At 37.6% G+C, this 27,156-nt stretch overlaps 1 protein-coding gene across 6 annotated transcripts; it reads right to left on the reverse strand.

Annotated features, from left to right (window-relative positions):
- Positions 1-383: 383 nt before the first annotated feature.
- LOC103974939 (uncharacterized) lies at positions 384-24,803 on the reverse strand. 6 transcript variants are annotated; one of them, XM_065183468.1, is made up of 10 exons: positions 24,318-24,803; positions 23,938-23,991; positions 23,446-23,797; positions 22,207-22,580; positions 21,411-21,660; positions 21,060-21,225; positions 20,871-20,973; positions 20,571-20,699; positions 870-1,089; positions 384-790 (listed from the first exon to the last, which is right to left on the reverse strand). In XM_065183468.1, exons 3-10 carry the CDS (start codon positions 23,669-23,671, stop codon positions 516-518), a joined length of 1,743 nt encoding a protein of 580 aa, XP_065039540.1. In that variant the 5' UTR covers positions 23,672-23,797; positions 23,938-23,991; positions 24,318-24,803; the 3' UTR covers positions 384-515. The 6 variants fall into 6 exon arrangements, with proteins under 6 accessions (XP_065039540.1, XP_065039538.1, XP_065039535.1 ...); XM_065183466.1 differs by having other exon boundaries at positions 384-794; positions 874-1,089; positions 23,446-23,785; positions 24,318-24,801; XM_065183463.1 differs by having other exon boundaries at positions 384-794; positions 874-1,089; positions 24,318-24,801.
- Positions 24,804-27,156: the final 2,353 nt, after the last annotated feature.

The raw sequence follows: 27,156 nt of genomic DNA on the forward strand, positions 1-27,156 counted from the left end.
TTTTTGTTTTATAAATGAGTCTTTCCATGAACATAAATCTGCCTGAGACTAAAATTATATTTTATTTAACTTGTAATAAATCTAAAAATAAATGATACTTTACAAGAAGTTGTGAGGGGTCGTTTAAAATCATTTTTAAAAAAATGGTTATTTGATTATGTTTAAATGATTTAGACAACTTAGACACAAAGAAACGTTAATTTGAAAATAATTAACCAAATTGAGATATAGGTTTAGTCAATAATTAATCTGAAAACTATGACCATACTGGTTTCTGGCTTCGAGTCCAACTTAGAGATCTAAGAAACACAGACTCATCGAGCAACTTAACCATCATCAGATAAGTAGTATCTGACAATAAAACAAAATAATGTCGACAGAAATATTGAAAAGACTCGAAGTTCTTATTCAAACTATATATACTCTATATAATTCTTTTTTATATGTACAAATACCCACATTGGGAGACGTTCATGTACAGCATATATATACTCAGTTCTGTGATCTTGAATCAGCTACCAAAACCGATCTCTATTGACACTGAGATACCCAGCCATCACTTTTCCCCCAGTATTCCTCATGCCATCGATGAGATAGCACCATGTTGAGCCCAAAGCTCCAACAAAGAAATCTGCTTCGGTCGCCATTACAAAGTTCACAAGGGGATAGTTTGTACTGGTCTCTCTCCCAAGACTTGCCTCGTATGTGGCCATCGTCATGCTCCCCTCCTGGCGCGTAACATTCGTATAGTAGAAGGTCCAACTAGGATATCGCCTCGTTTTGTCTATGACTTCCTGCATGTAGGATTATACTGTCTCAGTGGAGTGGAAATGTAGCAATGGAATCGAGTGTCACAAGCATCCAAGGACATGCCTGCATTTCTGTGGAGAGCCATATGCTGTTCAGGTCCGGAAAATGCTTACGGATGCGGTCAGCTAGCTGCATGTAGTGTTCAAATCCGACAACCTTCATCTCACAAGCTTTGTCTCCCATCCTGACATGCATGCTTAGAAGTGGCCTCGGAATCCAGGGGTTATGAATGGACCATACAAGCCGCTCCATACCTGCTTCGGATTTGTTGATAGCTACCTGGGAACAAATAACATCTTAAATAACTTTATAACTTAAACTCTATCAAGATCGTGCAATTCATAAAGAGAAAATATTTATTATGATATCCACATATTCCTAATGAAGCATGATGAGTTTCTTTTATTAGCAATCCATAGAGTGGCATTATTAACCAAACAGAAACCTAATTTTACCACTTCAGAGAAATCTCATCTTTAGATGTACAGCAGCATAATGTCATACACAAGTTAGCAGTAGGTGAATCAAAAAATCCAACCATAACAACTGACTGAACAATCTTAAGTTAAATTGTTTGAAGCTACATGCCTTTGGTGTGCCAAAATCTTGTCAAAGGTGATGGTATTGACGTCCATTACTTTTTATATTTCCCTCAAAAAATTCAACCATCACAACTAAATGAAAAAGTTTATGGTAAATCATTTGGACCGAATGTTGAAACGAAATTTTGTCAAAGCAAATGAAACACACTGAAATGCATTAACATCTACATCATGAAAGAGCTCGATCTGGACTTATTTTGCACATGACAAGTGTGTACAAGGCTACAACTTGCAGGCATGTCTGTATCCTCTTTAAAAGAACAGTTTCACACTCCAAGGCTTGATATTTGAGGTGGAATATTGGCATGCATAGATGAATTCTGAATGTTATGCAATACATAGCGTGTAGATTTAGAATGATAGAATCATATGCTTGGAATGTGCAAGATTGTTGTAATTGGTTTTACATACGGCCCAATATGCTACAAAACAATTGGTAATGGTCTGCCAGCTGATCCGTTTCAGACAGTATGTGGTTAGGGATGGGCATACCAGTTGGTACATCTCTTGTACTGACCGATACGGTCAAAACACCTCAACCGAACTGACCGATGCAAGTCAATAACGGTCATATTTTGATTGTACCATTATCCCCCAGTCAAACCAGGTTCCAATGGTCAAATTGACTGTTTGGCCCGGTTTTGGCCCTTTAAATCATCCTCCCTCCCCCTCTTTCACTCACTCTCACTCTCATTCTTACTCTTTCTCACACTCTCACTTCGTTAATCTTCCTAATCAGCAGTAAGTATAATCAACCTCTACATATGAATAAAAGAGGGATTAAAACTTGAGATCCAATGGAATTTTTCTCTGATTGAAGGTATTTAACTTCTTCCTATGTTTTATTTATCATTTCATACCATTTGAGACTTATTATTGCATACTTAGGAAAATTAAGCATGATTAAGGTCATTCTCTTATATTTAGGCCCAATTGGGTCCAGTTACCTAGAATTCTATTCATTTACGGCTTAGATACACCTTATTCTTATCTAAATATGATTCATATAAAAATAACAGAAAACCCCAAAAATAGAGATTTTTTGAATTTCAGGCCATTTTTTGCCTTTTTTCAGAATTGGTATGTATCGTACCAATACACCAACACATGGTACAGAATATCAGTATGATACCAGGGTTTAGGATTCTGCCTAAAAGGATCCTTTTAGCTTAGGGTTTACAACTTTTATGCACTTTCATATCGCTCTGGTTGTGTTATTCTTAATAGTTGCTGCTGTGATTATACTCTATTCTTAATAGTTGCTACTGTGGTTATTCTTAAGGTAATTCTGTTATATTTAGGCCCAATTGCATCCAATTACCTAGAATTCTATTAATTTATGACTTAGATACACTTTATTGTTATCTAAATATTATTCATATAAAAATAATAGAAAACCCCAAAAATAGGGTTTTTCTGAATTTCAGGCCATTTTTTGTCTTTTTTTCAGAATATTGGGATGTATCGTACCAATACAATAACACACGGTACAGAATATTGGAATGATACCAACGTTTAGGGTTCTACATAAAAGGATCCTTTTAGCTTAGGGTTTACAGCTTTCATTCAATTTCATATCGCTCTGGTTGTGTTATTCTTAATAGTTGCTGCTGTGGTTATACTCTATTGCATTTACGCTTTATTAGTTGCTGCATATTGTTGGCATCAGAGCAAAAATTTAAGATTGAATTTTTCAATATAGATCATTTATCTTAGTTAGATTTAGAAATAGAAAAGCAAACAAAAATAAAAAATAATTTAGAAAGAGAGCACAAATTAAACGATAGAATACTCGAAGAACTTTTTTTTGTGTAAAAGAAAAGTGACAAAGACAAGATTTGATCCCAAGATCTTGTGATAAGCTATCACGGTCTTTACTAGCCAAGCTAACTAATACCTACATACCTAAAGAATATCAAGTACATAGTCTTCAAGGTTAGCCTGTAGAAAATATGATAATAGATTGTTTTATAAATCTTTCAGAAGTCTTCGAGAACAGCAAGAAAAAACAAATAAAGAAATTTTGGAACTTATAGATTCAGCTAGAAGACTAAGTCATAATAATCGAACTTTATTAGGAAACCTAGACTACATATGAGAACAAATTAAAGAGGCAGTAGAAATTATCAAACAAAGCCTGAATAAAAAAGAACTAAAAAAGGTAGTAGAAGGCTAGAAGCAATAAATATATTAGACCCTAAAACAATAGAACAAGAAACTAATGAATTGGTCATAGAATTACAAATTGAGGTAGAAAATATCAAGGAAATAATTAAAAGCCCACAAACACAAATAAAAGAGATAAATAAAATTGTGCATGAGTAAGGAAGATAGAACTTTAGCAAGAGTCATACATAAACTAAGAATAAAAAATATACCTACAACTTATTTTGATACAGTCAAATATGAGAAAAATAGTAATCAAAATCATGCAGCTACCTTAAATACAATAGTGGAATATTTAATCCAAACCAAAATAGAACTTAAAGAAAAAATAGAAAAGCTAGAGCAATTACAAATAGAAAAATTGAAAGTCCCTTTAGGCACATCAAGACTAACTAAAACCAAAAGGCTAGACTTTACACAAATAGAATTTAAAGCATCCAGTGAATCAAAAGATGGAAACCCAACTTAAAAGAAGCAGTAGTCAAAGGACGGTGGAAAAACTGTTAAGAGGGGGCTCAAGAAAAGGAAAACAATTAGCATTATATGACTTAGGAGACACACAAGCATACATTGAAAATAATCTCAGAAGACAGAAGACAGAAAAAAAAAAAAGGATGTTCACCATATAGAACAAGACTTTTTGAAGGTAAAAAGAAAATAACAAGACAAGTAAAGCAATGCAAAATAGCATGTGCCAATTAAGCAGTCATAACAAACTTCAATTCAGAAGAATTACAAAAATCATTAGTTAAATATTCAAAGTTTCATATCGGAGAATGGTTATGACGTATAGCTATGCATAAATGTAATATGAATGATAATTATGCTGTAATAGGGTGTATACCAAATTTTTCCATGAATCTAGTAGAATTTTTAAGATATATTAAGATAATATTCAAAAATAAAAATTATGACATGATTCCATATGTAAATAATATAACACAACAAATTAAAGGAGAAGATATTGATAAAACCTTAGGGTTTTATCATGGAAGAAAGGGAAGAAAAGGGGATGATCAATTCGAGGGGATCGGCCTCCTTGATCACTTCGAGGGGATCAACCTCCTAGGGTTTGCCAAAAGACTAAATAATATTTCATTGTTTGCCAAAAAGAAATAGTTACATCCCTATTTATAGAGTTCCACCCAAAGTCCACCAGGACTTACTCTTAATAATAAATAAATATTAAATAAATATCTATCCGACTATAACTAAACTAAACAAACTAAATAAATATTATTCAAAAGCTTAGAAAATAAAGGGATCCTAACAATTCCTCCCCCTTCAAATCAACCTTGTCCTCAAGGCTGAGCAATATCAAACTCGGGGAGTTTCTCTTTTAGCACTTTAGTCACAGGGTATCAGCGGCGTATCATAACCCGTTGATCAAATAAGTATGGTCTCCACCTCTTGATAGTGTAAGCAATAGGTCGACCTTTCGGTGTTACAGTCTTCTAAAAAACCCTCTTCATCCGATGGCTAGTGGTAGTTGTGACCTTACTTTCACGTCTTCCCTTTAGGATCACCTGCTTTCCATTAATAAAAAACTTCATGATTAGTTTAGAAAAGTTCCACGAAACATCACCCAAGGTTGATAGTCATTCAATTCCAAGCACCACTTCGAAGTCTTCCAAGGATAGCAAAAAGAAGTCCACAAGCAATTTTTGGCCTTACAAAGTCAGTTAAATCTTTGAGAACTTGCTATCACGACCTATACTTCGAATTTATTATAGTCTTCAATGTGGTAGGCCAATCGGTCGGTAACCTTACCATCCATAAAATTGTTAGTGCTACCAGTATCAATCAAAACTGTAACATGTTGATGTTCCAAAGTTCCTCCAACTTTCATAGTTTGTGGATCAGAGTAGCTGACTAATGTATGCACTGTATGTATGATAGGTCCAACATCGTCATTAGAATCCATACCTTCATGATTAGTGTCCACATTGTTAGCTTCCAATTCCTCAATTGGTTCAATCATAAGATGATGCCCTTGTTTACATCGGTGCTCTCTACTCCACTTTTCATCATAGTGCCAGCACACACCCTTTTGCTGATCTTTCCTTGAGTTCTTCTTGGGTTAGTCTTCGAGTGTTAGGGTTCTGGTTGGGGATAGATAAGGCAGGTGGCTTGTTGATCATCTGTTTATTGTCACTTTTGTTTCAACGAATTTCCTTATTGATTTTTTCCTCATGTAAGCGTGCAAATGATATTGCAAATGTCATATGCTAGGACTCTAGCTATGAGAGTCCTAATTGAGAGGGGCATTCATGTAAAACCTACCTAAACCGACCCCTTATAAAAAGGTGAAGAGGTCGGCTAGGGTTTGAAGGTTATTTCTTAAAAAAGAATTAGGAGTTGTAAGGGAATAGGAGTCTTGAGTAGGAGTCCTATCAAGAGTCTTGAGTAGGAGTTTTAATTGAGTAGGAGTCCTATTAGGAGTTAGGGTTTAGAAACCCTATAAATAACCATGTATTCATCCTCTATTGATAAGCAATAGATGAATCTTTTCTGTAGCCTTTGAGTAGTAACTTAGAGGGAGGAACCCCTATAGAGTTCTAAGGAGGTCGATCCCCTAAAGAGATCAACCCCAAGTTTAGAATCTACAAGGGTTTTAACACCTAGTATCAGAGCAACGTTCTTGGCGTCTCGCTGCCCTTCCACAGCCATCCATCAGCCCTACACAGCCGCCCAAAGCAATTCCCACAATTGCTTAAAAGATCGTCGTCAAATTCCGCCATCATCTCCACCACCGCGGATCATCCTTTGATCTCCCCGTGAATTGCAACAGGTTCTGGTTTCCTACCTTACTGTTGCTGCAATTTAGTTATCCTTAATCGAAAATCCAAAAAAAATTATTCCTATATTGTTGCATAAACTTTTTGTCGCAAAGTTTTCATCTCTACGATGAAAGATACATTGCAGAATTCCAGCCACATAGACAGTCTGTTTGATCTTGATACTGTGTTTTTTTCTATCCAAATCTCTACAAAATTTTTATGACAACTTTGACACTTCCTAACAGCAGATTTCTCTTTGGTTTTGTCAAAAAATTCTCAATATAAACCATTGATTTTTAACGTCTAAACTACTATACTTGAAAATCTGCATTGTAAAATTCCAACCGCATAGCACAGTTTGTTTGATCTTGCTACTATGTTTTTTCTATCCAAATCTCTACGAAATTTTTATGATAGCTTTGACACTTCCTAACAACATATTTCCCTTTGGTTTTGTCAAAAAATTCTCAATCTAAACTATTGATCTTTTATGTCTAAACTGCTATACTTGACAATCTGCACTGTAAAATTCCAGTCGCATACCACAGTTTGTTTGATCTTGCTACTACGTATTTTCTGTCCAAATCTCTATGAAATTTTTATGACAGCTTTGACACTTCCTAACAGCAGATTTACCTTTGGTTTTGTCAAAAAATTCTCACTATAAACCATTGATATTTTATGTCTAAACAACTATACTTGAAAATCTGTACTGTAAAATTCCAGCCGCATAGCACAGTTTGTTTGATCTTGCTACTACGTTTTTTCTATCCAAATCTCTATGAATTTTTTATGATAACTTTGACACTTCCTAACAGCAGATTTCCCTTTGGTTTTGTCAAAAAATTCTTAATATAAACCATTGATCTTTTACGTCTAATCTACTATACTTGAAAATCTGTACTATAAAATTCCAACCGCATAGAACAGTTTGTTTGATCGCTACTATGTTTTTTCTGTCCAAATCTCTATGAAATTTTTATAAAAGCTTTTACACTTCCTAACAGTGGATTTCCCTTTGGTTTCGTCGAAAAATTTTTAATATAAACCACTGATCTTTTACGTTCAATCTGCTACACTTGAAAATCTGTAATGCAGAAAATTTCAGCCGCATATTGTTGCTTTAACCCATCTATTTGCAATCTTTTTTTAATGAAATTTCTTATACACTTCATAGATCATCTTGGCTTTCATCTAAGATTGATCTATTGAGGAATTCATCTCTAAAAACGATTTTGTGTTCCTACAAATTTTCGTCGTAAACCGCTGAAATTTTTCGATAAGAATTCTGCTATCGCAACTTGCACCAATTTCCTTGCTGTTATACTGCCAAAATTTTCTTAATTAAATTGGACATCCTTACTGTCATATAAACTGAGATTTTGCTGTCAATTACCTCCTCAAATTTCTCAAGTTTTTGGTGAAAATTTCGTCGAGAAATCGTTGTTTCTTCGACGATAATTCTACTCTTACAAGACAACACAATTCTGCAACAAACTTCAACTGATTTCTATCAAACCTTTGCTGCCCTCTACCACAGATCTAAAACTTTCATCCACAGCCCTAAAACTTCACTAAACCACACCCTCAAACTGCACCCAAAACAGCCACAAAACAAGCCTAAACCGCAGTCTACATCCACCAATCCACCAACCCTTTCGACCTCAATCTATACATGACTTTAACCCGACAACAAAAGAAAGATTTAACATTATAGATTTGGAGGCATATACTATGGCATCGGAGGATGCAATCAATGTTAAATTCGAAGCCTTCGAGGCGCGAATGAAGGATAAGATTCGGACTCTCTTTACCGAACTCAGTTTGGGCCGATCACCAAGCCCGAAGAAATCACATCAATGAGAGAGCTCTAACCAATCACACCAAGCCGAAGGGATGACTTCCGATAGAGGGGAGGCTTTATAACCGACCCCAGCTATCCATGTATGAGGGTGGACTTCCCTAGATGGGAAGAAGGCGACCCGATTGGTTGAATCTCGCACGCGGAGCGATAGTTTTGGTACCACAAAACTGCAGACGCATCTATGGTGAAAATTGCAGCTATACATCTTAAAGGGGATGCCATACACTGGTTTGACTGGTTTGAACCTACTCATGGAGTCCTCTCATAGCGACAATTCAAAGAAGGACTGCTGATCCGCTTCGGACCAACCAATTACGAGAACATTGACGGACAACTAGCAAAGATCCGACAAACCTCCACCATTCAAGAGTACTAAACCAGGTTTGAACGGTTATCTAATCAAACTCGTGATTGGTCTCAAAAACAGCAAATGGGGACCTTCATTGAGGGCTTGAAGTCGGAGATCCGGGGAGAAGTTAAAGCGCGACAACTGTACACGCTTATGGCAGCCATCTCTTTCGCACAATTTCAAGAGGAGCGATTGAAGCATGAAACTCGGAGGACTAGGGTTGCTCCCCAACCAGCAATACCGAAGCCCTCAGCCCCCCCCACTATTAACCGAGTCCCTGCACCAAAAAGTTTGGCAAGAGAAGAACTTCGGGAGCAATCTGCAAAGGGATTATGTTGACATTGCGACGAGCCGTGGAGCCGTGAGCATCGCTATAGTAAAGAGAGACTTCTTATGATTGAACCAGTAGAAGAAGAGGTCATTGAACATCCAGAAGAGAGCCTTGAACATGAAGAAAAAGATGCAAAAGAAGAGCCATAACCGACCGAAGTTACGGTACATACACTAGCCGGCTACTCAAACCCGCAAACAATGAAAGTTAGAGGCCTTCTCAAACAACAACCGATCACCGTTCTCATCGACATGGACAGCACTAATAACTTCCTAAACAGTAAAGTTGCTGTCCGAATGGCCTTACCTATCGAGAATTACAGCAGGTTTGACGTTAAGGTCGCCGATGGATGAATTTTGAAATATGATCGTAGGCGCCCGCGAGTGAAACTGTTGCTGCAGGACCAAAAGTTAATTGCATATTTCTTCCTCCTCCCTCTTGATGATCATGTGGCCATGCTCAGAATTAAATGGTTGACGACATTAGGTGATGTTTCTTGGAATTTTATGAAACTAATTATAAAATTTTACAGTAAGGAGAAACAGGTGATACTGCACGGGAAACGTTGGGGCGACGTAATGACGATTTGCACACAACAAACAGAGAAGGTTTTGCATAAAGCATGCAGCGGCTTTTTGGTACAACTTGAACATCAAACTAAGGAAGAGCCAACAGAATTTGAAGATCCAAATCTACTTCCTTTGCTTGCTGAATTTTCAGATATATTTGACGAACTGCGCAACCTACCTCTTACCCGTCGGCATGATCATTGTATAACGATTCTTCAAGGCAAATCTCCAGCAAATACTCAGTCATATCAGTATCCACATTTCTAGAAGGATGAAATAGAAAGGATTGTAAAAGAGATGCTCGAAACTAGAATTATTCGGCCAAGTTGCAGCCCCTACTCTTCACCGGTGCTCCTCGTACGAAAGAAGGACGGAACATGGCGATTGTGTGTTGATTACCGAGATCTCAACGGCATAACCGTCAAGGACAAATACCTTATTCCAATAGTAGATGAATTGCTAGATGAAAAGGAGCACAAATCTTCACAAAGCTGGACCTTTGATCCAGGTATCATCAAATACGAGTGTGCAAAGAAGACATACCGAAAACCACCTTTTGAACACACAACGACCACTATGAATTTTTTGCTTTCTTCAAAAGAAGGTAGAATATCTTTGGCATATCATATCAGAGGAAGGTGTGCCAGTGGACCCCTCCAAAATTGGAGCAATGCAGAACTGGCCGACCTCGAGGAACATAAAATTGCTAAATGGCTTTCTCGGTTTAATAGGCTACTACCGCAAGTTCGTGAAAAATGATGGAAAGATCAGTGCACCACTTACTTCCTTGCTGAAAAAAGATGCTTTCCAATGGTTGGACAAAGCGACCACCGCCTTCGACAAACTTAAAGTCACAATGACGACAATGCCCGTACTGGGGCTACTCAACTTCGGTAAGACTTTCGTTATTGAAGTCGATGCCTCCGAAGTCAGAATTGGTGTTTTACTAATGCAAGATGGCCACCCCCTCGCTTATACCAGTAAGGCATTATCTCCTTCCCATCTCAAAACGACTATTTATGAGAAGGAGATGCTCGTGATTGTGCATGCGGTGGTCAAATGGAGATCGTACTTGATCGGGCGATGCTTTCAAATCAAGACCGACCATAAAAGCCTAAAATATTTCTTGAAACAGAAGATATCTTCCCCCAAGTAGCAAAAATGGATAATAAAACTTCTTGGATATGATTATGAAATAATTTACAAAAAGGGGAAAGAGAATGTTGTTGCAAATGCGCTTTCGCGGCTACCCGAGCAAGCTGAATTTTCGACTGTTTCACTTCCGATCAGTGACTTCCTTAAGGATATTAAGATGGAATGGCAGGAAGATCCGGAGACCAGTAAAATCATAAAAAATTAGAGGAAGCATCAAGCTCCGTGGCTCATTACAGTTGTGACTCAAAAGAATTGTGCTATAAATGACGCATTGTGCTTGTGCCAAATTATACTTGCATCTTCACGAGCAGATTTTGGACAAAATTATTCTAGATGCAGGGCACTAAATTGAAAAGGAGTACAGCGTATCACCTACAAATCGACAGCCAAACGAAAGTGGTGAACAGGTGCTTAGAGACAACCCAAAGTCATCCACCAAATATGACTACCCAAGGAGAACTCCATACCCAGTCGAGTGCCATTATTGATCGACGGATCGTGACTTAACGACGACGACCCACTAGTAAAGTGCTAATATAATAGGCAAACTTACCAGCAGAAGGTGCCACTTGGGAGAACTATGACGACTTGAAAATCAAATTCCTAGAATTTATGGATTGTCAGCCTCGAGGATAAGGCTGATTTGAAGAGGGCGGGTCTGTTAGGACTCTAACTAGGAGAGTCCTAATTGAGAGGGGCATTCATGTAAAACCTACCTAAGTCGACCCCTATTAAAAAGGTGAAAAGGCCGGCTAGGGTTTGAAGGTTATTTCTTAAAGAAGAATTATGAGTTGTAAAAGAATAGGAATCTTGAGTAGGAGTCTTAATTGAATAGGAGTCTTGAGTAGGAGTCCTATTAGGAGTTAGGGTTTAGAAACCCTATAAATAGCCATGTATTCATCCGCTTTTGATAAGCAATAGATGAATCTTTTCTGCAGCCTTTGAGCAGCAACTTGGAGGGAGAAACCCCTATAGAGTTCCAAGGAGGTCGATCCCCTAAAGAGATCAACCCCAAGTTTAGAATCTATAAGGGTTCTAACATCAAAGTGCGGGGTTGGCGAGATTTGACTTCACATCGGATATCTAGATTAAGTCCTTCGATAAATGTACCCACCAGTTATTGTTCGGACCAATCTCTGGCTTGATTTGACAATCTTTCAAACTTGCTCTGATATTTCAACACTGTAAAAGTCTAACGAATTTTGACGAGCTGTCCATCAACATTCTCATATTCAGATGATCCAAAGCGAACAAGAAGCCCTCTCTTGAATTGCTCCCACGAGGGGACTCCATGACAAGTTTCGTACCAATCATACCAATGGATTGCATCTCCATCTAGCTGAATTGAGGCTATTTCCACCTTGGATTCTTTTGGGGTTCTAACTAAAAAAATTTTCTGCCATAAAGATCTAACTGGTCAGATCCCCATCTTTCCATCTTGAAAATTCTACCTTAATGCGTGAGTAGTTTGTGTCATAATCTTGGGGCTCTTTTCCTGTATCTCCATATTTGTTCATCGTAGAATTTGAGCTCCCATCTTGTTGAAACCTGCTAAAATGCTCCAATAAGCTCTTTTTTAAATCATCAAGGGTTTCTTGTAGCCGATTCTCAATTCTGGTTTCCAATGCTTCAATTTGTACATTCACTGAGTTATTGGTAGCCATTGCATAAGACTACAAATCTGTAATCCCCAGTTCTTGTTTTTGATGTCTAGTCAAGAGCATCAGCATTGTCGACGCGAAGCTACTAAGGAAGTAGGCGCCGAGGGAAGTGCTATGGTCGTTGCGAGGAGGAAAAGTTGTTGCCGTGTTTCTATCGCTGCGTGAGGTGAGAGCACTGGGGGTTGGAAGGCGACGACGTCAGTGTGGCTGCAGCTGCTGCAACCCAAGGGAGCGATCGTCGAGCAGTCGGGGTTGAGGCTACGGCGACGGCAACTGGCGGCTGTAGCAGAGGATGCAGAGCAAGGGGGAGGCAACGTTGAAGCGGTCGGGGTTGAGGCTGCGGTAGAGGATGTAGAGAAAGGGGGAGGCGGCATTGAATCGACCAGGGTTGAGGCTGCGGTGGTGGCAACCGGCGGCTACGACAGAGGATGCAAAGCAAGGGGGGAGGCGGCAGTGTTGTGAATGCCGATGAAGAGGAATCGGTCGTGGCGCGATTGGGAACAAGGGCAATCGGTGAGTTGCCCTGTTTCTGCGGCAAAGGATGCAGAGCAAGGGGAAGGCAACGTTGAAGCGGCCGGGGTTGAGGTTACGGTCGCTGCGGATGAAAGGCAGTGTTGCCTTATCTCTGTTGCATGGAAGGAGGCATTGGCGACGCCAAGGGATCGTGGGCGGTTGAGGAAATAGCGACGGCTGCGGCGGCGCGGATGGGAGGCAGCGTTGCCCTGTTTTTGTCGTACCGCGGAAGGAGGCGCTGGCGACATCGAGGGATCACGGGCGGTTGAGGAAACAGCAGCGACTGTGGCGGTTGAGGACTAGCTGCGACGGTTGCTGTCGATGCCGGCAGCGAACAAGGGAGGAAACAACGGCGGCTGCGGCGGTCGTGGTTGCCATGTTTCGATTGCCACGAGGGATGGTCGAGCGGTTGCGGTTGCGACCCAAGGGGAGACAGCGATGGTGGTGCAGCTGGGGTAGTGTCGCCGATGGTAGAAGCGATGGGGGTGGTCCACTGGTCGGGAAACAACGGTCGCATTCCTTCTCGCTCGAGCAGGGTGGGGCAGCAAGGAGGGAAGGTTGCTGGCCGAGGAGCAGCAGCGATGGTGGAGGGGGGTCACCGAGGGCTGGGATCGATGAGAGGGTGGTCCGTTGACTAGGAAGCAACAGCGGCTGTGGTCACTAGCCAGCGAGCAGTGGACTCTGTTTCGCTAGCCGAGCTTCTTTCTCGCTCGAGAAGGATGCAGCTGCAGATTTTTTTTTTATGATGATAACTATAGCATAAACGCCGAGGATCGCTGCTCTGATACCAAATGATAAGGCGCTAAGGTTTTATCATAGAAGAAAGGGGAGAAAAACGGATGATCACTTCGAGGGGATCGATCTCTTAGGGTTTGTCAAAAGACTAAATAATATTTCATTGTTTGCCGAAAAGAAATAGTTACATCCCTATTTATAGAGTTCCACCCAGAGTCCATTAAGACTTGAACTCTTAATAATAAATAAATATTAAATAAACCTCTATCCGACTCTAACTAAACTAAACAGACTCAATAAACATTATTTAAAAGCTAAAAAAAAAAAGGATCCTAACAGATGTAGATAAAGCCATTAAAAATGTCAGAAAATTTCATAATTTATAAAATGGATGACGAAACAAGTGACCATACAAAAATATATCAAGAACCACAAGGAATAAGTATAATTATACAAGAAGGTGAAAAAGAAGAATTTGAAGAAGAGCTAGATAATATAAATCTAGATACATACGTAGGGAGAAAAATGCTCCAAGTTTAAATCTAGATAATATACCTATACAATACTGGGAAGAAGAGCTAGAAGATTTGGCACAAAGATTAACATCTTCATTTTTACAATTAGAAGTAGATGACTTTGGTACTTAGAGATTTTGTATGTAGCTCCTTAAGAGCATCACTACAAGATATATTTCATGTATATTATGTGAATAAACAGATATCCTACTTAGAAGTCGTTGAAAAGAAAAATATGCAATTATGGATTCAGTTTCTAAAAGTTGTATCAATTGGTGAATGTATAGTAAAAGATACCAAAAAACAAAAGCAAAATACTTGGGATAATTAAAAAAAAAAGATATTGTAACCTAAGTGCATTAGAGGACTACTCTTAAGGCATTTTTGAAATATTTAAGTAAATCAGGACAAGTATCTAACCCATATTATATAGCAAAATACATAACTGGAATTCAAGAAAATTTAGTGGGAAGATTACAAGAATGGTTGTAACATACAAAAATCTAAGGGGTTTTCAGTATAGGACAAGCCATAAAATTTGTAAGAAATTTTCATGCCCAGATATATGTGAGGAAGTAAGGTTGTTAAAAGAAGGAAGAAATCTCTCTAGAAATGATAAAAGAGGCTTAGGGATAAGAGTATGCAAAACATTTGCATATCATGAACCCTATGAATTTGAGTGTCCGAGATACCAAGAAGAAGAGATCTCTTTAGAAGTGATAAAAGAGGATTAGGACTAGGAGCAGGGTTTGTCGTGCAACGGTATACTGCCCAGTACGAGCAATACATACTAGTCCAATAGGAGACTAGTACGCGAACCACCCTGTACCGGATGGTATATGTTAAATGACCTCGTGTCGTCCAATACGGGATCTATACCAATCAAAAGGGTCAAAATCCAACCATTGCCAACCTATACCAATCGGTAATGATAGGACCGCTACCGACAAATGGCTCCGATCTAACCCGTTCCAATGGTCAAATTCATTTGAAAGGGTTTCTAAACCTTTTTCTCCTCTTTCACCCCCTTTCACTCTAGCAAACTCTCATACTCTCTCAATCTCTTTCTTACTCACTTTTTTTTCTCTCTCACATTTGCACTCTCTTAAAACTTTACAAGGCTGCGGTTTGTAGTTTGAATCAAGCTTGGAAGGCTAATTAAGGAGGATTAACACCTAAGTTAGAGGAAGAACTCTCTCATTAAAGATTTTTTTATTTTTGATGATTTACCATATGATTAAGCCTATTCTATGTTTTCAATGCCTAACATGTTGTTTAAGATCTTTATGATGGTATAATAGTGTTAATAAGGGAGTAATTAAGGTTTGTAAGATTGTGATTACTATGTTTAATGCTAATTTTTTTGAAGTTAGTCACTTAATGGGTCAAATCTTTGTATTTCATGTATATTAAGATGATTTACATATTTGTGATGGTATAATAGGTTTAATTAGGTTTTCATGAAGTTTTTTAATGTTGTAATTAGTGATTTTAATGATGATTTAATCGAAATTTGACCCATATTAAGTCAATTCAACATCTTTAATACATATTAGGATGTTTAACATGTTTATAATAGTGAAAGAGGACTAATTAGGGATTAATTAACTATGTTAATACTAAATATTAGTATATTTAATATTGGGTTAATCAAAGTTCTGACCCATATTGGGTCAATTTTTGACATGTTTATAGTGATGAAAGAGGAATAATTAGGGAGTGATTAACTATATTAATGTTGTGATTAGTGTATTTAATGATGTTTCATCACAATTTGACATATATTGGATCTAATTTATCTATTTAACAAGGATTTTAATTTCGAATAATACCGCTCGTACTAGGCAGTATGTATCGGTCCACCAACAAACCGAAATGCGGATCGCCAACTACTGAGCGGTACTGTCGATTGGGGTTGTTTCCGCCCTGTTACCACCCGAAATCGATCGGTAACGGTCAATTTTGACCGTCGTTGCCCGCTACTAGGTAGTATTAGCCAAGGGAGGAAGGAGAAGAAAAGGGAGAACCAGAAGATCCGGTGCTGCTCTTCCTTAAAAATCCTGATCCATCGTCGCCCTCCCTTGTCGGACGCCGCATATGTGATGTTGCCACCTCCTCGTCTGAGGTGACGAGGCCTCGGCATCATCAGTGACTTCTCATCCACGCGGGGAGAAGAAGCCTCGGCGTCGTCGCCGAGGCTTCGCGAGGAGATCGCTCGGTTTCTTCTCCCTACGTGGGGTGATGAAATCGGAGAAGAAACCTCTTCTCCTTGGTTTTTTATTATTTTTTAATCTTTATATATATATATATATATATATATACCGATTCTCTTCCTCGGTTTCTTCTTCCTGCGTAGGGAGAAGAAACAAGGTGATGTCACCTCGACAACTTTGCCTTTTCTATTATTTTTAACTTTTCTTTATATTATAGTATATTATATTATATTATATTATATATATATATATATATATATATATATATATATAAAACAAGCAGTACGCTGAAGCATACCACTCGGTACACTCATACCGTACTATACCGAGCTAAGATCAAAACTCCAGTATGGTACAAAATAACAAAACTTGCTATTTAATACCTCATACGGTGTTTGACATATTTATAGTGGTAAACTAAGACTAATTAGGGTTTAATTAAGTTTTTTAATACTGTAATTAGTGTATTTAATGATAAATTCATCATTATTTGATCCTTTATTGGGTTAATTTTATATTTAATAATTATTAGTGTTTGTCATGTTTATTATGGTAAAAGAGGGCTAATTAGTGAGTAATTAATGTTTTAATGCTATAATTAGTATATTTAATTATAAATTCATGGTAATTTGACCTATATTGAGTCAATTCTATGTATTTAATGCCGCATAGGTTGATTAATATGTTTATAATGGCAAAGTAAGGTACGTGATGTATAATCACACTTATTATTTCAAATAGAGCTAATCGTAGCTTATTATTTGATTCAATTTTGATAGAAACATTGCACCAAAGAAACAAACATATGATGATACTTGAAATCATGCCCGAAAGATAGACGGGAACCGTCATAGACAATGCATTTATTGTGAAGGTGGAGGAATCATCGAGATGAAGATGGATTTCGCCGACAGGTATCCCGATGTTGCAAAATGCAAGAAGGTTCCAACTTAGGTCCATAAATTATTTTAAGATAAGTTACAATAGGCAAAGGAAGATACAATTATAAAGGAGGCAAGAGTTGAGAAAGAATACTACAAGTCTATGTAGGAACTGATTTATGATGAATATGAGAGTCACGGTGATGATATCGATCTAGATCTCAGAGTTGATATTTGTACATCACTAGAGCATCAGAGTATATATGAGGAGGCAATGAGGCATCAACGACCTAACTCAGAGTGGGAGCATGGCGATGGTAGATTTATACTTGGAGCATTTTTCTCCCTTGGGTTACTCTACTAGAACTGACTTCTCCATCGTTCATGAATACTTCTTCATCATTCATCATTACTCCGTCAAGACTTCCTTCTTCACTTCCGAATTCAAGTTGATATATCTCATTATCTTCTTTCTCAGACTCCTCTATTTTAAAATTTTTATTTCCTCTCTCTAAATTTTCTAAACTTAAGACTTTCATATTCTTCCTTCCATTTTTCGTTCAACTAATATATCTGAACATATTTCTATTGGGACGATTTCCTCTAATAAGTCATTAAAATTCTTCTTTTTATCTTCTTCTACAATTCTACTTATTCTTTGTGGTTCTTGATATATTTTTGTATGGTCACTTGTTTCATTGTTGATTTTATAAATTATGAAATTTTCTATGACATTTTTAACGGCTTTATCTATATCTTCTCCTTCAATTTGTTCTATTATATTATTTGTTTCTTCTTCTCCTCTCTCAGTCTTGAAGATGACTTCTTCCAATGTCCTATATTCTAGACTATTTCCGTTGTATTTCTTTGGTCTTTTCTTCCCTCTATATAAATATCCTAAATTCCTAATCGATGGCGGTTATTTCTTAAATCTTCATTTAGTTGTTTGGCAAAGTAAATAAAGTCTATTTCATTATTATTTTTTGGTTTTATTCCACTTAACATATTTATTTTAATAATATTTTCTTCTTCTTCTTCCTCTAGGTACGTTATTTTTTTCCCTATAATTTGAAAATCTAGTTAGGTGTATATGTGGCCTGAGGTTGCTTCTAGTTTTCTATCTCACCTCTTGGTATGTCTCCTAATTCCTACTCCTCCATTTTTAAAGTGTCAATCTTTTTTGCTAGGATCATATTTACATCTCTACTAGTAAAACTTTCTACTAATTTTTATGTTTGTAATAAAAATCCTAATGTAGCTTTCCAATACACCTTATGGTAATTGCAATATTATTTGCATCTAGAATCATATCATAATTTTTTACTTTTGAATATTATCTTAATATATCTTAAAAATTCTACCAGATTCATGGAAAAATTTGATATACACCCTATTACAGCATAATTATCAATCATATTATATTCGTGCATAACTAATTGGGCTTGGTTATGGTTATTAAATTGATCATCAAAAACATACTTCATAATCATCCCAGCAACTCCCCTTTTCTAAGTTTGCAATTCCTATTACTATTAGTCTGATATGAAACTTTGAATATTTTGCTAATGATTTTTGTAATTCTTCTTAGTTGAAGTCTGTTGTGACTGCTTTATCAACATATGCTATGTCATATTGCTTTACTTGTCTTTTTTTTTTTTTTAACTTCAAAAATCTTGTTCTATATGGTGAAACATCCTTTTTATTTGCCTTTTGAGATTATTTTCAATGTATGCTTATGTGTATCCTAAGTCATATAATGCTAATTCTTTTCCATTTTTTGAGCTCCCCTTGACAGTTCTTCCACCATCTTTTGACTACTACTTCCTTTAAGTTTGGGTTTCCATCTTTTGATTCACTGGATTCTTTAAATTCTATTTGCGTAAATTCTAGTTTTTTGTTTTTAATCTAATTTTTCGTTTTTAGTTAGTCTTGATGTGTCTAGAGAGACTTTTAATTTTTCTATATACACAATACCGATAAGTATAATAAGGTCAATCAGCATGAGACGGCATTTCTTAGTTGTAACCGACTCCTTTGTCAATCAAGGGATATCTTTGTATATTCAGAAATAACAAAATAATGATGTCTTTGTTTTCTTGCAATATACACTAAACTAAAGGACAATATATTCATAAAACAAGGTACCAGTTAAGGATGCAATGGAATCTTACGTGGTCATCATGCAAATTTCAATCTCTAGAAATAGGCAAATTGCCAAAAGTTGCATAGAAAATACTAGCCTCTGGGTCTTCCCTTTTCTTTAAATGAAAGTTGGAAAACTAATCACTACAAACACAATTTTACAACATAATTTTGAGCCTTAATGATATTAGATAAGCAAAGGTGAGAAGAGAGATTGGAACCACATAATGATATCACACGCTCCTGCTTGGTAAAGATGTCCACTTCAGAAAACATAAGATCTTGAAATTTATGATGCCATGCTAAAGTATATAAAAATGGCTTTTGGTTGAGGATTCAGATGAGACAAGATAGAAATTAAGTCTATGAATGATTGAAAACTGTCTAAGAGGCATGAAGAGCAATGAAAAAATCCAATAAGATGAGAAACTGCAAATTAGTCAGTATGTTTACCTCTCAGGAGTAAGGTTTGTTGTTAGATGTCCATGAGATCTGATGAGTGATATTCTTTTTGCATAATTAATTGAATAGGTCTATGTAGTCATCTAAAATAAGAAACTGATCCATTTATTTTAACACAAGCGGGTAAACACATCATATTGCAATTAACCATTAGTTGCTTACTTTTCTAGTACCAAATAAAAGGGGGAAAGAAAACCCAAACCTAGTAGAACACTTGGTCTTATGATCAAGAATTTACATGCTCAGTACTAGACCCTGAACCATCAGTTCGGAATGTTAGTACTGAGTAAAAAATAAAAGAAAAAGAAGGGAAACCAAAAACAAAAAAAATTGAGAACAGAGAAAGAAACACCTAAGAGTAGACGAGTGAGCTTACAATTGGCTCCTCTTCCAATTGTTCCCTTTCCAATGAGGGCACAAGAGAGGAACAGGGAAAGATAGAATTTTGCCATTACGGATCACAGAGAGAGAGAGAGAGAAAGGTCACCATCATCATCGATATTTAGGCCTTCTAAAAATTTATTTTAATTAGTTGTAGTCAAAACTCAAAACCAGTCTGCATTTTGATGGAGACATAATATATGAATGGTCTGCAACTGACTTTTACTATCACTACAAGAGGATGATCGATGGCTGGTTTTACCCAATGCTTGACAAGAATTTTGATTTCACTGGCAAAACGAACGAAAAATGCTGGCTTGCAGCAAACCCCAACAAATATAATAATGACTAGTGTATGCTTCATGTTCTGCAAGTCAACTGAAACCTCCTATGTTATTAAATTATGTGGAACAGTAAAGTAAAATTCTAGTGCTTGCTGACCTTTGGCCAAGCTGCAGAAAGACTTGTAATGACCATCTTTGCAGCTTGCAATCCAAATGCTTTGTGACGAGCGACATTTAGTAGGTGACACATATATTCACTTTTAAACCTCATCAAGTATCTTATAGCCTGCAAAACAGTTTGGTTGACAAATCATACATGGACTCAGTAATGCAGAAACTAAAGCAACAAAAATAAATCACTAAAGATCATGCTGTATCAGAAAGCTTTATGGCAGATGATATGATTGCCAATTAATGGGGAAAAGAAAATAAAGTCAAGATTAACTAGAGCGAAGACCTGTGCTCGCCACCACCTCCTATCCATCTTTCGGTGGCTTCGAAGTAAACTCCCATCTACCTCTGTTGTTGGTTGCAGAAAACTCCATGGTCTACCCCATGCTCTAAATAACAGTTATTACAAATGTAAGGTGATATAAACAATCTCTAAACTACAAGAGAAATGAGTAAATGATGAGGAATTGTATACCTAGGTACCTTTCCAGCCCATATTTCCTTTGAGGTATAGTTGTCCTTGACTGTTATGATCCGTTTTTGCCAAGCTTCTTGACTCTTCATGAGACTAAAAGCTTGTTTCTGACACTCGGTGGATGTCTCGGCAAAGAAGTAGCAAGACCAGTGAGATCGTGAAGAACCTGTAAAATGGAAACTAGGATCAATGTGTACACCCATTTTGTAGAAAATAGAAAATTTTGTGTAGCTTGGGTAGAGACGAATGAGATGTTCAGATGTATTCTGCTCTAACGTGATGCCATAGAGACATCTTTAGATGATTAAACAGAGAACAGAACATAATCATCACTGCGAAGAAATATTACACCTTGGCAGCCACCATGATCTGCTCTGTTGTAGTAGTTTGTGACAAGAATTCGTTTCTCGTTTAACGCAATAGCCAGAAGCCCTGACATTCCAGCTAGTTGGGCCCCAATACCAAATCCTGGAAGCCTCTCCCAGTCAGCAAGTAGAAACCGCAGGTTAGGATCATTGCAGTTCTTGGGGTGCTGACAAACCCATATATCCCTCTGTACTAATCTAGTAAGAGGAAAATTGTCCTCATCTGATCCTACAACCTGGAAATAAACTTTCATCAAATATCAAGTAATAATTCATGAACGATAAATAATTCAGGTGAACAAAACAGATAGCAGATCACATATACCAAGTTTGAATACGGGTATAAAGGCAATGCTCATAAGTTCCAAAGTAATGTATTTTTGGAAAAGTCTATCTCACAGTATGATGCTTTTCCCGGGTATGTATCAATTTTATACTTGACATTTCAGCAATTTATTTCAAAATTTTTACTGTAAATTATTCTTTTTTTTATTTCTGTCATCAAATGCGTCTAACAAAATAATAATCTATACGCGGTCCACAAAATTATAACCCTACAAAAGTACAACAAAAGAATGCATATGTAAAAGTATTTGACGAACTCCTGCATGTACCTCTGTTTCCCATAGAAGAGGAAGGAGATACAGAAGGCGAAACTTATTTGACAAAAAGGAAAATAAGTATGATGAAATTTCAGAGTTCTCATATCAGCTCAGAATCAGTGTGTAGATTAACTTCAACTATATTGTAACAAGCCAGTTTACTCCTGCAAATTCACATACCCAAGGAGGATAAGCATCTCCAAATTTTGCTTCATGATGATAATGAGTTTTCTCTGGATCTTTTGATGAGGAGGGATGAAGTAACTCCATTCCTAAAAATCCTCTCCACAAAGTCCAAGGAGGATAGCTTCCATTTTCACCATGGCTGTCAAACTGCTTGTACATTTGAGCATTCAGACTGCAGTTTTCAAAATGAGGAGCATCAGGAACATCAGCTCTAGCAAATTGATGCTCATCATCTCCATTCAGCAGAGCCCAAGCATTATACAGCATCATGACTCTCTCTTCATCACTTGGCTCTAGACCCGCCGAATGATCCTCTGAGACCTCTACTTTCTCTGTTATAGAGCTGTACATGCCTGATCTGCTAATACCTGCAATAACAAGAAAAGACTTGATTGTTTCTGGTTCACAATGTAAGACCAACTTGCAAAACTATCTCATCATAAGCAGCACAAATACTCTGCAACAAATTTCCTCGATCTGGAAAATGATTCATGATGTAACTTGAGAAGCAAGTGATCAAGAGCCACTTAAAACGAAAACAACATGTTATTTCATATTGTTCGCAGTTGATATTGAAAATCAACATTTTCCAAACTATCCAGGAAAAAGGAAAAAAAAGGAAACTTTTTTGGCTGAAGATGGTGAACTCAGAATCTGCTCAGTCACATCCACCATCCAGAAAACAATTTTTACATCATCATCTAAATCAGCTATGCATTTAATTGTCAAAATTTGGCAATTGAAAACCTCAAACATCAGTCATCAAATTGTCCTTTTAGCTAGAATTCCTTGAAGAAAGCATCTTTAGTTGAAAAGAAATCAAGAACAAGGATTTTCATAAGCATGTGCATGAAAAAGGACAAGGAAACAAAAATAAATTGAAAAGAATATGCATGTAACTTTCTTTAGTTGGAAGTGCTTTAGTTGTACAGCGTAAAAGCAGAAGGGACTAATTTTGAAGCCCAACATTTAGGAATCTGCTTCTGAATAAGAGAAGAATTGATTGAGTAGAAACGATTCACATGAGAAGAATAGAATCAACCAAAAGTACCGAGTGAGAATGCCCTATTGGTTAATATGTTGGATAAATACTGGTACCATAAAATAAAACCACCGAAATCCGTGAAATTGATATGTTTTTTATCCTACAATTGTTACAGTAGTGTCTATGAAAGTAGTCAAGCAAGAATAGTAATAAGGAATAATTTCATTCTTCTGAAAGATTGAACTAACCAGAAGTCCAAAAGCTTGAATTCTGCGAAACGGCTCCGGCGGTCCTTGAATACACCAATCCAACCTCTGTAGACCTGAGTGGAGCAACGGCAACCAGGAAGAGGTAGGTGATGCAGACACCACAGAAGAAACCCAGAACCCATATTTTGCATGGGGTGGAGTTGCCCATCTGCAAAGCCTTCTGAGAGAGAGCTCTCTCAAGACCCTTTTGAGCTGTTGGTTCCATTATCCACCTATCTTCCTTTTACTCCTGCCACCATTCAAACTCACTTAAACAGGCGCTTCTCCTACCGTTCCGTTCTTCATCCAAAGCACATGGAACTTCAATATCAACACCAATCTGCTCCCAGACCTAAATGTCAGACCAGACTGTTTCATTAATTTCCTCTACCACTACAACTACCATTACGAGTCTGAGCAATTGTAGTCTAGCTTTCTGGGCATTGTGTTGTCTCCTACACAACCATTCAGGACAGACAAAAAGGCCCTCACCTAAAGTATCTTCACCTGACTCTCATCAATGAGTGTTAAGCGCCTCCCTTCCAACTGCATTACCACACGATCATTTCTTTCTTTCAGTTCCACGCCACACCGCACAGGATAGAAGACGATAAAAGAAAAACCAAGGATGCCCATTTAAATGAAATGTGTCAAAAAGACATCTTATTTCTATGACACATGGCATGTTATCCTATCCTGCTACGCATGCAGAAAAAAATAAAAAAACACAAGAGGAACGGACTTGGGAGATCCACCAAATCAAGGAGAGGTCAGCTCTTTTCAGACATCACGCGCACATATTCCATGGCAAATTTTGACACCAAGAGGTTCTTCCGAAGGCATGACACGAGAGGCAAAAGGAAGGCAATAACCTGGTGTGAGACCTGACAGGAGGACCGAGTGAGCAGGGGGTCACAAGATCATCCACAAGCTTCTGCTCCCTGTTTCCTCGGGCAATTCATGTCAGGCGCTGCTGCTGCTACTGCTACTGTAAACCTTGGCCACGGCGCCCTGCACTACTTACCTGTGCGGGAAGCAGACACAGGGAGGAGGAGCAGGAGCAGCAGCGACACGGCTGGAGCAAGGACAACGTACCATCGGCATCCGCTGCAGCACATGAAGCTGGTTTCCTTCCCCGGTGGGTCCCGCTCATCATGTATCTGCAGAATGAGAATAATGTCGACCGCCTGCATTATGAACGATCATGATGATGATCTCGGAAGAGGACGGGGTAAGCGGGCCATGACTGCTGCATCCACAGAAGGTTGGTGGAGGTTCGAGGACCGAAGTGGAGGAGAAGGCAAGCAAAGTGAGGCATCATCACAGGACCATCTGGGGGATCAGAGAAGCTTAGTCACAAAGTTGAGTAGTTTTTCCGTGTTCACCGAAGCTTTATCTCGTTCCTGCCGTAGATAATAATAATAATAACAATTATTATTATTATTTTATTATTATTTTATTATTGTCATGTACGGTTGTTGATAATAATCTCGTTAATATTTAAAAAAAAGCGAGAGACACGAGGGCGGGGAGCAAGCCGAGGATGACGGCTGCACAAATGGACGGCGGATGATGAAGAGTAGCTCGATCACCAAAAATATCGCCATCGACTAGAATGGCTGGCAGTGATGTGACTGTGACAGCTGGGAGAATCTGGCTGCGGATTTCAAATTCTTCGCAAGCAAATTGGAAAGCATAGGAACATTATTTGGAGCCCGTTGAGTGCTTCTTTTCTCTCTCTCTCTCTCTCTCTTCAAATATATTGCATATTGTATGAGTTTTAGGAAATGAAAAATAATTTGTAGGAAATAACTCTTTTCGTCACAAGGGAAAAGAATTGTGACCTTTCAAAAACATGATTACTCCTCGCCTATCATCTACGTTAGCCATGCAGGCAAGTTGGGCAAATATTATTATTATTATTATCATTTATTTTATCCTCTCGATATTTTATTATATGGTAGTATGAATTTGAGGCCTTGGTTGAGACATTGGAGATCGTCCGACGATTTTGTGGATCGCAATTACATTAAGAATAGAGACATTGACCATTCATGTATATTAGTAAATAAAAAATATTCATTTAGATACTTAGATTGCTATACCCGCGAAGTAACATGTACTACAAGACTTTTTGAGGGGCAACTACAGAATCAACATTGTCATTTACAAGCCAACTCTGATTCCTGTCCATTTAAGTTCCGTATACTATAACATAGCAACTATTCACTGAGTACCTGTTTCTTCTTCTTCCTACGATCGAAATGTATCTTATGTAAAACTCCTTTGTCCTCTATCCTCGCACGGTAATTTTATCTAATTTTAGATTTTATATATTTTTTTTTTTAGTCAAGTAGACAAACATCATTTTATTCATCATTTATAAATATTTATTATAATTCATTTATTCATTAAATCACAAGTAGAAAAATAAACATAGTGATGTTAACTTCAATAATTATCCAAGTGACTCTACCTAACGGTAGAGGAAGGTCCGCTCTCCACTAGAATCCGATTTAGTACTAGAGGAAGACCACTCTGAAAATCAAAAACAAAGAAAATTCAGCAACGCTGAGTAGAAATCTCAAAAGTCAACTTAAAATGAATACATGATTAAAATTCAATCATCTCATTGGCATATATCAAATACTTGAAGGAGTACTCTCCCAATAGTGGATGGAGAAGCTTTATCCTACGGGATGAGTTTGTGTTCTCCCAACAACGGATGAAGGCAAACTCATATCGTACTCCCAACAACGGATGAAGACAAACTCATATCGTACTCGCAACAGCGGATGTAATGGTATCCCTCACCTGCCAAAGTGGGGACACGTTCCTCACATTAGCAGATGGAATAACCATCTAGCCATCACGTCTGACGACCCACTAATCCCCGAAGGGAATCGCCATACCTGCTCTCGGTAGGGAAATAACATAATCTCACACTGGTTATGTCTATATCGGGATGAAATAACACATTTAAAACATCTCTTTCAAATATCATCAATATAAAATAATATAAATTAGCCCTCAATTGACTTGAACCCTAGTTCAATCGATCCAATTGAACTCAATTTACTAGAACCTAACTGAACCGATCTCTAATCCTCATTTAACTGGTCTGGAACCACCCTAAACTAGTATAAATTGAACTAGATTAGGTTTAATTTAGGTTAAACTTACTTGAATAAGTTAATCAATTCGAAATTACCCTGAATCGATCTAGACTAATCAAGCCTAGTTTAGTTTAATCAATATTTGGACTCAAATCCAACAACAATATTGGGCTAGATTGGGGTCAACTCATCTACTGGTCATATGCATTATACATAACTGAGCATGCATCATATAAAAATGGTCCAACCCTGACCCATAGACTAGTCATATGCGTCGTATGTGACTGCCCATGATGGTTGGGTTAGGTTAGCTTACGGGCCAAGGCCTGACCCGTGGGTTGGGCCTAGCCTACGGGCTAGGCCCATGATTGGGCCTGGCCAGTATACTATGGCCTGACCTATGAGTTGGGCTTAGCCTATGAGCAATTTCAATCCAATTCATATCCAATTTCATACCACAACATGTATTCACTAACAATTATATAAACAAAAATATAATAACACATTAAAAGATAGATTGAGAGATAAGCTTTAATAAAAGAAAATAACCTTCTAAATTCAAATAGAAATCATACTTTCAAAACATGTATAATTT

The sequence above is a fragment of the Musa acuminata genome, chromosome BXJ1-5, assembly GCF_036884655.1.
Source record: "Musa acuminata AAA Group cultivar baxijiao chromosome BXJ1-5, Cavendish_Baxijiao_AAA, whole genome shotgun sequence".
Lineage (NCBI taxonomy): Eukaryota > Viridiplantae > Streptophyta > Magnoliopsida > Zingiberales > Musaceae > Musa > Musa acuminata.

Excerpts from the sequence above, each read along its gene's own strand:
- LOC103974939 (XM_065183468.1), bottom strand. The coding sequence starts at position 23,671 with ATGGAACCAACAGCTCAAAAGGGTCTTGAGAGAGCTCTCTCTCAGAAG. Across the intron at positions 21,226-21,410 it reads AGATCATGGTGGCTGCCAAG|GTTCTTCACGATCTCACTGG; the intron begins GTGTAATATTTC and ends TCCATTTTACAG. Across the intron at positions 20,700-20,870 it reads GGAGGTGGTGGCGAGCACAG|GCTATAAGATACTTGATGAG; the intron begins GTCTTCGCTCTA and ends ACTGTTTTGCAG.